The sequence below is a fragment of the Bactrocera latifrons genome, unplaced genomic scaffold (genome assembly GCF_001853355.1).
Source record: "Bactrocera latifrons isolate USDA-ARS-PBARC rearing strain unplaced genomic scaffold, ASM185335v1 scaffold_27, whole genome shotgun sequence".
Taxonomy (NCBI): domain Eukaryota; kingdom Metazoa; phylum Arthropoda; class Insecta; order Diptera; family Tephritidae; genus Bactrocera; species Bactrocera latifrons.
This window is the reverse complement of record NW_017536296.1, coordinates 1805986-1817411: the sequence shown is the minus strand read 5'-3', so window position 1 is coordinate 1817411 and position 11426 is coordinate 1805986. Positions and strand designations below refer to the sequence as shown.

General features: G+C 34.4%; 1 protein-coding gene across 1 annotated transcript; it reads left to right on the top strand.

Moving 5' to 3' along the window:
• Nucleotides 1-9480: 9480 nt before the first annotated feature.
• LOC108969886 lies at nucleotides 9481-11337 on the top strand. Its single transcript, XM_018934871.1, has one exon. The coding sequence runs from the start codon at nucleotides 9481-9483 to the stop codon at nucleotides 11335-11337; it is 1857 nt and encodes a 618-aa protein (XP_018790416.1).
• Nucleotides 11338-11426: the final 89 nt, after the last annotated feature.

Sequence of the window (11426 nt, the reverse complement as noted above, 5' to 3'; positions counted from 1 at the left end):
TGGCAAGCAAAAATCTCCACAACGCTTACATAATTATTCACTTATGATTTAGAAAATATATACAATTATACTTGATTTTGATTTCAGTGTGGCAGCGTAGTGACAATTATTGTATTATTTCATAAACTTAATCCATTTTGTATATTTTAGTTCACTAATGCCTCTTGGGATTGCTCACTCACTGATGTGTATTTGTTAAAACACATAAAAAAGCGAAAAATGTTGCACAATAATCGCAGAAATTAATAAAATGCAATATTATTTGCTGCAATATTACAAACAGAGCTGTTAAAAAGGGATTAAAACTAATAATCAATTGAATTAATATATTTTTTTAATTAATTCGATCATTAATTTTTTTCGCAATTCGTTGATTAATTAATGATTGAGAATTAATTTAAACAAAATTTAATAATGATTAAAGGGAATTAATTTAGTTTGAAAAATTTATTTATAGATTAAAAAAATGTAATCAAAAACTTAGTTAGATTAAAAATTTTGATTAATTTTAATTAAAGTGGATTAAATGGCAATTAATGGATCTTAAATTATATACCTTTATAAAGAATCGTAGTTTGGTGTGAATCCATCTAACTACCCCTGTTGTATTCAAAATTTCTTTACTCTGCTGTTCATTGCTTTGATACTATGGATTTTTCATTCAGAAAACTTTTACATGAAACTAAAAGCACTGACGTCAATGTAAATACAGTGTGAATGAAAGGAGCTTTCTCTTTGTAAGATCTCTAATCGCTTTTGAGTCACAGCCTCCTGAAATGTACCCACTCTACTCAACCAATTCTAATAACTTATTTTAAACAAAATTTTCTTTCAAAACTACATTTTTTTAAAGCTTGCTTGACTAACATTTCGCAGACTAATGATCCGTATCACATAAAAAAGAAAAAAAAATGCTTACCTCATAACGTTACAACCGACCACAACACGTGCGGGGGTGATATAGTGACTATAGGCTGCTGAATAGCAGTGAAAGCATAACATCAGGAGATGGTAAACCCGATTCCACAAGCGATGACGATAGAACGAACGTTCCATTGCCCGACCTGAAAGTCGTCTGAAAGCGGCGGGGACCAATGGATTGCCGGCCGAGCTATTCAAATACTGTAGTGAAGAACTGATAAGGAGAATGCATTAGCTTCTGCATTAGAATATAGTCAGCCGAAAGCATGGCCCCGATGATTAAAATTTAAGTGTGCTTTGCTCAATCCACCAAAACGAGAACCTAACAATTTGCGCCAAGTACCGTGGTATCAGTGCCGCTTTAGTATTTGAAAATTAACAAAAGACCATATATTCACCATGCACCAAGTCTTGGAAAAGACTAATGAAAAAAGATCGACACACACCACTTCTTCATCGATGCTACAGCTGCTTTTGATATCACGAAAATGCTGCTATGTCTGAATTTGGTTTCCCCGAAAAACTAATACGGCAGTCTACACGGACGTTAAGCAATATCAAAAGGTCTGGCAGGATTTATTTTTATAAAAATAGTAAATTCAATTTGGTTATAAAAAAGGAGTAAATTTTCTGTTTTCGTTATGTCAGTCAAAACTTTTCTATAGATTTCAAAACCGCAGAAATTTGGTCTTACTACAGAAAATAACCATTTCGCCAACTAAAACTGAATGATATTAATTCAAACGATTTTCATTGACTAATGGTATTCTTTTCTAGCTCCAAATGTCGAATTATTTATTCGAAATTTCTCAAGCATTCAAATTCTCAGTTTGAATATGCTTTCATTTCTCCCTCTCTCATTACAACGAATTTAGAATGTAAATTCAATTAGTATTTCATTTAATGCCTTTTAGGAATTCGCTGGGTTGCATTTAAACTTCGAAGCGTAGAATGAAAGCTGCTACCTTGACTTGCCACTTGCCCAAATGCACTTGCAACATTAATGGTAGTTGCACTTAAATTGGTTAACATTTTTTACATATGCTCAATTAGTAGTAATTCGCGGCTGTAATTGACTGGCGGCAATCAAAGGTATATGCAAGCAAATTTACACTCCTACACAGTGCATACATAATGAAAGTATGCTTTAAAGGACGAAAGTGTTGATGAGAGTGTGTGTGAGGAGCGCTTTCGCATTTACGAAACTGTGAAAATAGCTTTTCACTTGATGGCGGGTTAAAAGCTTTATGTGGTCGCTGTGGTGTTACGAAATGTTACTTTTAAAGTGAATGTACATATAAATACATTTCATATATATGTATACGTATACACACTATTACAGTACATAAATATATATTTTTTGTTTTTGGTGGAGGAAGGCACTTAAATACGCAATGAGCTTTCAAGTCGCGCTTGAGTTAATTAATGCATTGCAGACGTAATGTAGCAAAGGAAGTAATAGTATAATTAATTTAAAATGAGCGCTGGCAGCTTGAAATATTTAATTTGAAAATAAAAAAAATATTTTCAGAACTATTTATCGTCTAATTAGAGTACCTGCCAATCAAGTATGTTGAAGTAATAATAAGCGAATAAAATCTCTCATCATCTCAACTATTATCAGATACAACAAAAAAGCTAGCACCAAACAGGAAGTTGTCATAATACTTCACTGGCATTCCAAAGTTTTTTCGTAATTATGCAGAAGAATTCGTGTTTTGACAGCTTTCATCCGCAAGTTCCGACCTGCGAAATTCCAACTTTTAAGTAGAGCAAAGTGCCATAAGAAAAGCACAATACCAACTACGTATAGGCGCTTAATTGCATTATTTGGGCATGAAAATATCTAGACAAATCTGAAATGACATATTGTCGTGCGAAAACTTTCTTTGGCGTACAAACACTAATATTATTGACTTGGCGTACACTAATGTGATTAACGATTTAATTAACGCTTATATATATATATATATAAGAACATATATTAATATGATATATTTATGTATGAATAGAATGAAATGAGCAAATATTATCTCTGTGACCATTTTCTTTAATACCTTTAATTTTTCAAATTTCGCATTTTCACAATTTTAGCTAAAATATTTCCCTATTTAATAAGATATTTTTAACCCAACAATTTTTGTTGCATACTTTTCTGCTTCAGTTATAGCTTAGCTAACTTAGCTTAGCTAAGTTCACTATGATGATAAATTCCTGTGAAGAAGTATTTAACTTTCCTTTAAACTAGTTTCAGGTAGTTCTGAAGCCACTTTGTATCAGCTAACTTCAGCGCATAGCTGTTCTCATATGCGTAAATATAATAATTGATTGAATATGCAGATTTTTTGTTAATAATAGTGTTTCAGGACTAATTTTTTGTCAATAATTACACTGGCCTACAAAAAAATTTTTTTGGTTTGGTGCAGCTCTATGCGTATCAGTAGTCGGTATAGTAGGTAGGATGAACCACATTCCCGGTACTAGATGTCAGCTGACAGCTCTAGTTTACCTACAATTCTTACTTTAATTTCCCCGTATACTACGTTTGCAAGCACTTGTCAGCCACCGCATCGCGCATCACTCATGCGCCCTGCCATACACTAAGTAATGTAAGCTTGCAATGGTACTGTCCTGCATGAGGTCAGCCGTTTCAAATATTGACTTCTGGCAATTTATGTGAATCACGATTGTCATATATTTTCAATGAAAAAGTTTTACATGCCTTGCTCCAGTTCCCAATGTTAATATTAAGGGGTCAAATTTTCAGGGAATTCTTGTTTTGGGTATTTCCAAGAAAATTTCATGACGCGATTAAAAAAAATGAATAATAATAAAAAAAACACCTTAATTCTTACCCTGGTCCTAAGCTACATCCCCACCTTTTATATATATTGATATATGTATGTATATATAAGTCATTAGCGTGATGAGCTGAGATTTATATTAGTCTGTCCCTCTGTATTTATCATGTCTTTGTAAATGGACGTTAAACTGTGGGTATAGCAATTTTTCAGATATCGACGTGAAATTGCTTACATTGCACATTGCTCCAGTTATATGGGACCAATATAATATATAACTGCCATGAATCAAGTGCTTACATGTAAAACTTTTTCATTTGACGAGATATCTTCACGAAATTCGGCAAAGGCATAGTCTAGAGCAATAATGCAATCACAGAAGAAGCTGTTGATATCGGATATATAGTGTAAGATATTTATTGTATAGCTACAATACGCCATAGCTTCGGACCAACTGAGATTAATGTTGTTTCTTGTTTTACTTAATAAAAGTTATTTATTATTAAACCGAAACAATTTCGGATGAATAGGTATTATTTCGAGATTTTATATGTTGGCCCAATCTTTTATATTTATTTTTAAATAGAATTTATTAAATTTTTTAAACTTAACTTCATTTATTTTTCTTTTTTTTTTTTTAAAGATTATTTCACTATGGGTTTGGAACTTACGCATTTGTAAAACTGAAAGTTTTCACCGAATGGACCAAAAAGGAAATAGTAAACTAGCAAACTGGGTATTTGAACTGTTATAAGTTCGAAAAATGTTTTAAGTATTATAATAAATAAAATTTATCTTATTTATTATATTATTTTCAATCCGATTATAAATATGATGAACATCACGCCACAGGCGATAAGGTTATTTTTTAAATAATTTGTTTAGATTTTCTACAATACCTGAAAACGCTTTTAAGAATTTTTACGATTTGAAGCTTGAAATGAGCTTATGGTGGGAGTAGAATATTTACATAGCACACTTGCAAATGATGCATTAAAAACTAATTCAAATAACAACCGAGTAATTTTTTTTCTTTTGTACTCTCTTTAATTTTTGGAAAATCAGATGCAAAAATTTCGGAATTAAGATTTGATTCTGAAATTAAATATTTAATGCAAAAATTTTTAATCCTAAATTGAATTAAAAATAATTATTTAAAATGATTCCCAACAGTCTCAAATCGGAATTAAAAATATTATTTGTAATCCAAAATTTTTTTATTAAAAAGGCGCATGCCTGAGAGATTACATTTTTTACTGGTAAATGGATAATTTACAATATATATTTTTATACTCTTGCAACAAAGTTGCTAAAGAGAGTATTATAGTTTTGTTCACATAACGATTGTTTGTAAGTCCTAAAACTAAAAAAGTCAGATATAGGGTTATATATTCCAAAGTGATCAGGATGACGAGTAGAGTTGAAATCCGGATGTCTGTCTGTCCGTCCGTCCATCCGTGCAAGCTGTAACTTGAGTAAAATTTAAATGTTGTGATGAAACTTGGTACACGTATTTTTAGCTCCATAAGAAGGTTAAGTTCGAAGATGGGAAAAAATCGGCCCACTGCCACGCCTACAAAATGGCGGAAACCGAAAACCTATAAAGTGCCATCACTTAATTTACGGAAGGAATGGCAGAAGGAAGCTGCAGTTAGGCTTTTTCTAAAAATTGAAAATTGGGGTGGCGTCCCCCACTTATGGACCAAAAACCATATCTCAGGAACTGCTCGACCGATTTCAATGAAATTCGGTATATAATATTTTCTTAACACCCTGATGACATGTACGAAATATGGGTGAAATCGGTTCACATCCACGCCTTCTTCCAATATAACGCTATTTTGAATTCCATCTGGTGTCTTCTCTGTATAATATATCCATTAGGAACCAATGATGATAGCGGAATAAAACTATACACAAATACGGTATTTGAGCTGAGATATCTTTTGCGGAAAAATTGTCGTGATTGGACTACAACTTTTCAAGGTCCCTGATATCGAACACGAAGAACTCAGTGCCTAACCTAATTTTTCACCGAAAATATCGGTAAATCAATGCAGTTAAAATAAATGAAAATACAATTCAATACTCAAGGTATACAAATTGATCTAATCTAATTAATTTTACAGCAAAATAAAAAAATATGTAAATGACGGATAATGAAATCTCGATTATCACTTTATCATGCGAGAGTATAAAATGTTCTTTGACACCCGAACTTAGCCTTTTTTTATTTTTTTTTTTTTTTTTTTTTTTTGTTTTGTTGTGCTTTGGAATTGCCTTTAGTAAACTTTTAAGTGCAGTGGTGCTAATTATTGTAGTTCTAATGTAAAGTGCTAAAGAAAATTAATTACATTCATTGAGTTTTCCCTGCATCGAGTGAATGCTATAGGAGCGAAAAACCAATTCCTACCAACCACTACCAATAAATTACTTTGGCCAATGCGCCGTTTGCGTTTATTTAACTATTTATTCATTACTATATACTGCAATGATTTCGCATTGACAAAGTCTTAGTTTAAATAAAGTAAAAGGCTTTTATTCGCGTTTTTTCAAAACGAAATTCTTAAATAAAAGGTGACCACTCCTCAGGCTTCGCCAATGTCCACAGTGCTGTCCAATTAACTGAGCATTTTCTGCGCATAAATCAATTACTTTTCAAGCGGCGCCATTGAAAGGTCCGCAAAGCTGTAAACTACGACACCGCGTTCAAAAGGACACTACCCAACCTTCGTCGCACCGCTCACTATTTACCCACACAATTCCCTGACAAAGCGCGCTGTTTCCTCTCAATGTTGCAGCTTTTCCAAGCAAAGTTGGTGCGAAAAGCGTAAGCGCGTAAAAATGTAAAGAAGGCAAAAGAATAAATACGCTAAACAAATGAACTAAAAAGCACAAAGTAAAATACAGCAATTTATCGCTAACAGCGCAAAATTGTCGCAGCAATTCACGCAATTGTTGCGACGCGTCGCGCACTGGACGGACACAGGGAGCCATTGGCGACAGCGCCATTAATACTCATGAACGCAATGAAAAGCGGCAAATGAATTAAAACTACTGAAAGCCCAGAAAATAGGGAAGTGCGAAAAGTTGAGCGTTCAAGAAAAAGGAAACAACAACGGAACATCTTCCTTCTTACTTCGCTTTTTGTTCGTTTCTGCCACAAAGCTTTGCTTCCTTTTCGCTTTTACAGTTTGATCAGTTCGTTTTTTACAAAATTGCAGCAAGTTCGTTGCATAGACTTTGCCACAGCCTTCTGCCGCTGGCCGTGTTGCATCCATAATAAGGCAACAAAATGGCACTTTCGTCCTGCAAGTGCACAACAAACGGTGATACGCTTATTTATTGCATTATTTCTTTACTTTTAATCAGCAAATACTCAAAGACTGGCATTTCAATAGCCAAAGGCTGGATCTATTTCCTACTGTGTTCTAATTTTCCTCTTAAAATGTACTTTTATGCATTTCTTTTGTTATATTGAAAACCTTTCTTTGAGTTACCAGATACGTTTATACAACTGGCGTAAATTTATTAATAACTCAAATTATGAATCTTTCACTAATAACTGTAAGTAAAAGCTTTTCAAAACGCTTAATTAGAGAACTGCAAGAACTATGCGATTTTTTTCTTTTAATCAGCAATTCCGCTAGTTCGTAGATTAAATAATTTAAGGATGGAATTTTAATTATATTAAATCGATTTTCCTTTTCGATATCACTGAAAGAAAATAAGGGGTTCATTTCGAGGTTTCCTACTTAAAGAAAAGGCACAGAAACTTTAAATAGGTTATCATGGTGCGCAAATGGTTGCCATTTACCATCACCCCATCCAAACGTTGTTTCTATGAATGAAATGGTAGCACTTGAATTTCTTCAGGTTGCTCTTAGTCCCAAATGCGGCATACATTATTGCGTACCCATTGAGGCAGAAATGGACCTCACCGCTAAAAAAAATTTAGCTCGAAAACATTGGACCATTTTAGATCTTTTTAAGAGCTCATAGAACGCACATTTACAATAAGTCTGAGCAAAATTATTTATTTTACGCAGTAATCTTCACAACCTTTTGTCGATTCAACGTCTATGGTAACTCGTGGGGTACCGATATTCATTAACAACACGTTCCTTTGATATGTACAGAGAGTAATCCGTCTCCCTAACTCCTTTTAAGGTCACTTGTAAATTCTCTTGATATTTTCGTCTGTAATTGCCTCGTTTATGGTAGACGACCACTGAGTTATTTTCTTTAGTATGCATGTAGACCGTGCTCAATTCAACAAACCACATACGAATGGTTGCTTGGTTTGTTAATCAGTCAATAAACTATTTTTTGGTATTGGACATGTTTTTTCATCAAATACCTATATATATCTTTCGCAAGTTAAGGCTAACTATAAAGGATATATTCTCAATTTTAGTGGCAATTCTTATATTATTTCCATAAAATTTACAGATATATAAAAGGGAATAACGTCCGGAAGGAAGGAAGGGAAACCCCATATGTGACGAGTTGAGTGAATTTAGCCAAATCCATTTTTTCATCTGTCTGCATATGCGCAAACTAGTTTTTCAGTCTTTGTGATATCGCTCTGAAACTTTGCTCAATTGTCAGAACCACTGCTGGCGGATGACTATAGCATATAGCGTACCATACAAACTAGAGCTCTCGATATTCGACTAATTGACTACCCTGATTAACCTCATAGGACATTATTCGATTAATAATATTCGGTTTGGAGTGTCCGGATAATTGTAAGTCGTAATTATGTAGTCGAAAATGAACTATTCGAATAGTTTGTACTCCTAAATTGTAAGTAAAACGCAAAATATTTAATTATATATTAATATTTATTTTGTTACTTTCAAAATAATCCCCTTGAAACACTTTTCTTAAGAATTTTTTGGGATAGACTCCAGCTCCTTTAGCGAATTGTGTGTCCGACTGAAAACGGGTCGATATGTCGATGTTTATTGTGTTTCCACGTCAAACTCATTAACATGAATATGGGATTGGAATTCGCACGATCAAGTATGTCCAAAGAGACCTGTTTACGGTATTAAAAAAAAAAACTAGTTCTATCCGGACGAAAAGACTTGCAAAAAATGTCGAGGCCTCTAACACTTGCCTGATGATTTTCAAGCATCATAACCTAAACTTGTTTAATATTTTCATCAGTTGAACAGGTCGAATACCTTCCATAACGACGTTTCAACGATCTCTGGACAATCTTCAAAGACTGTGTATCGCTCTTGAGCTTGCACTTTTGATTAAACCGAATCACCGTAAACTTTTTCCAAGATTCGCCGCAATGTTGGGGTTATAAATGCTGTCAACAAACTGATTGACAATTCGCGCTCATATTTAGCATAGTAATTAAACAGTCTTCCCAACCTAGTAAAAAACAACCTTTGTTTTTTATTTTTTAAATATTATTTAGTCGGACAATTTAATTACCAGTTCTCGGTGCTTTTTTTGTTACAATATATGTACAGGCGCATTTGCAAAAGTCTATATATAAATTTCTTTTAACAAAAAAATAATAATTTCTAAACAACTGAACGTTATTTTCGCACGGAAAACATGAATGAGGACTTGTCAAACAAGGAAAACAACAACACAAAATATTTATGAAACTAATTTCAATGCAAATATTTGCACGCAATGAGTCAAAACATGTGTCAAATGTCCACTTAAATGGGTTTAACGGTGTCGAAACAGTTTAGTTAAACGGTTAAATCGTGCAGTTGCAAGTTCCAGTATGCTAAGTGGACAACTGACGAAGCATTTATTAAGTATTATAATATTATTGGCCATTCGAAAGACTTTAGTCATAGCGAATGTACTACCTGAAGTGACGGGCTTTAATGAAAACACAAAAGATTTGCTAAAACTACTCGAAAACGTGCGCGAGCAACGCGATTATAATACCGTAGCAATTTGCAAGACACGAGCACAAGATTGCATTTTTGAGCAACTTCTTCCAGAGTTGTCATTACCTGTTGTGGTTATCAATAAGCGGCAAGCATATAAATACAAATCAACATTCTCAAAAGAATTAGTCATTGTACTGTGTCTCGAGCATGCAAATATAGATGACGAATTCGAGGAAATCAATGTGTTCCACGACTTAAAGCAAACCCGCATCGTAGCCTATGCGCCACAAGCGACAAATTTACAGCTAATAGAAGAAATTTGCACCAACGCCATGGCTAAAGATATTTACAATGTCTTAATAATACAAAATGATTTTGCTGAGAGCCACAAATATTACACCTGCAATAAGTTTCCGCTTCATGCGCCACGCTATAAAGAAAAAAATATGGACGCGGGCGTTAATAGCGCGATCTTTGAGCATCAGTTTCGCGATATGCATGGCACGAAGATACTGACGTACCCCGATCAACTGGAACCACGCACAATGCTTTACTACAAAGCGGATGGCAAGCTGGAAATGGAGGGTTACATCGGCAGATTGATGAGAATATTTGCGGCCAAAGTAAATGCAACGCTGGCGATTGAACACCCCTTTGAAATAGGTAAAACCACATATTTCGGTGAATTATTGAAGTTGGCGCTTAACGGCACTGTTGACGTTGCTGCCGGTTTGACATTTCCACAGTCTTCGGCAGACCAAGAAGTGATGTCCTATCCAGTGCAACACTTGGATTATTGTTATATGGTGCCGTTGCCCGAAACGGTACCAATCAATGAGCTATTCGTTGGCATCGTGCGTTTACCAACACTGTTTTATATCTTCGTTTTTACTATAATTTTCGCCGCTTTACTTACACATCTCAACCCGCACATGAAAATCAATTTTATTAATCTCTTTTTGAATGATAAAAGTATACGTGGCATTTTGGGGCAATCCTTCGTGCCGGTGGTGAGACCAAATCTAAAAGTGAAACTTATCATATTCTTACTTTGCTATATGAGCATCATCACTAATACGACATATCAGGCTTATCTGCAATCCTATCTAACACAACCACCTCTACAACCGATGTATCGCACTTACGATGACATGGAAGCCGCTGGGCTCAAAGTATTGATTTCTGCCAAAGAAAAGATTATATTAGATATGAACAGCAGCATACAGGAGCACCCTAACCTCTTTGAAATCCTGGAAGACCACGACGCATGGTTGAAGCATCGTTCTTCGATGAACACGAAGTATGTGTATCCCGTATCGAATACTCGTTGGGAGGTCTTCGAGTTTCACCAAAGCCTCTTCCATCGCCCAATATTCTATTTTAATAGCGAGTTTTGTTTCTTTAAAAGTTCCATAATTTCTTTGCCGACGCGCCCGGATCTGCCTTATCTTGATTTATTGGATGACGTCATATTACGTCTAGATTCGTCGGGTATTATAAAAGAGTTTATTTCATTAAATTTCTTTGTTTTGGCCAAATTGAAGTTGGTGGTATTCGAGGATTTAAGTAAGCCACTGGATTCTGGAAGTCCCTTAGTTTTAGATGATTTCTTCTGGATATGCATTCAATACTTTGGCTGCTTGACGTTGGCACTAATCGCTTTTGCTGGAGAAATGTTGTATTACCGTTGGCAGTATCGGAAACGTGTGCGGCAGGCGACAAAATTTGAGTTCTGTAATTAATCTCAAAAATATGTCCAGCAAATTTCATGTTTAAAAATAGTTCTTGTTGGTGACTCATTTGTAAAATTGTGGTGTTTTAACTTCAAAAT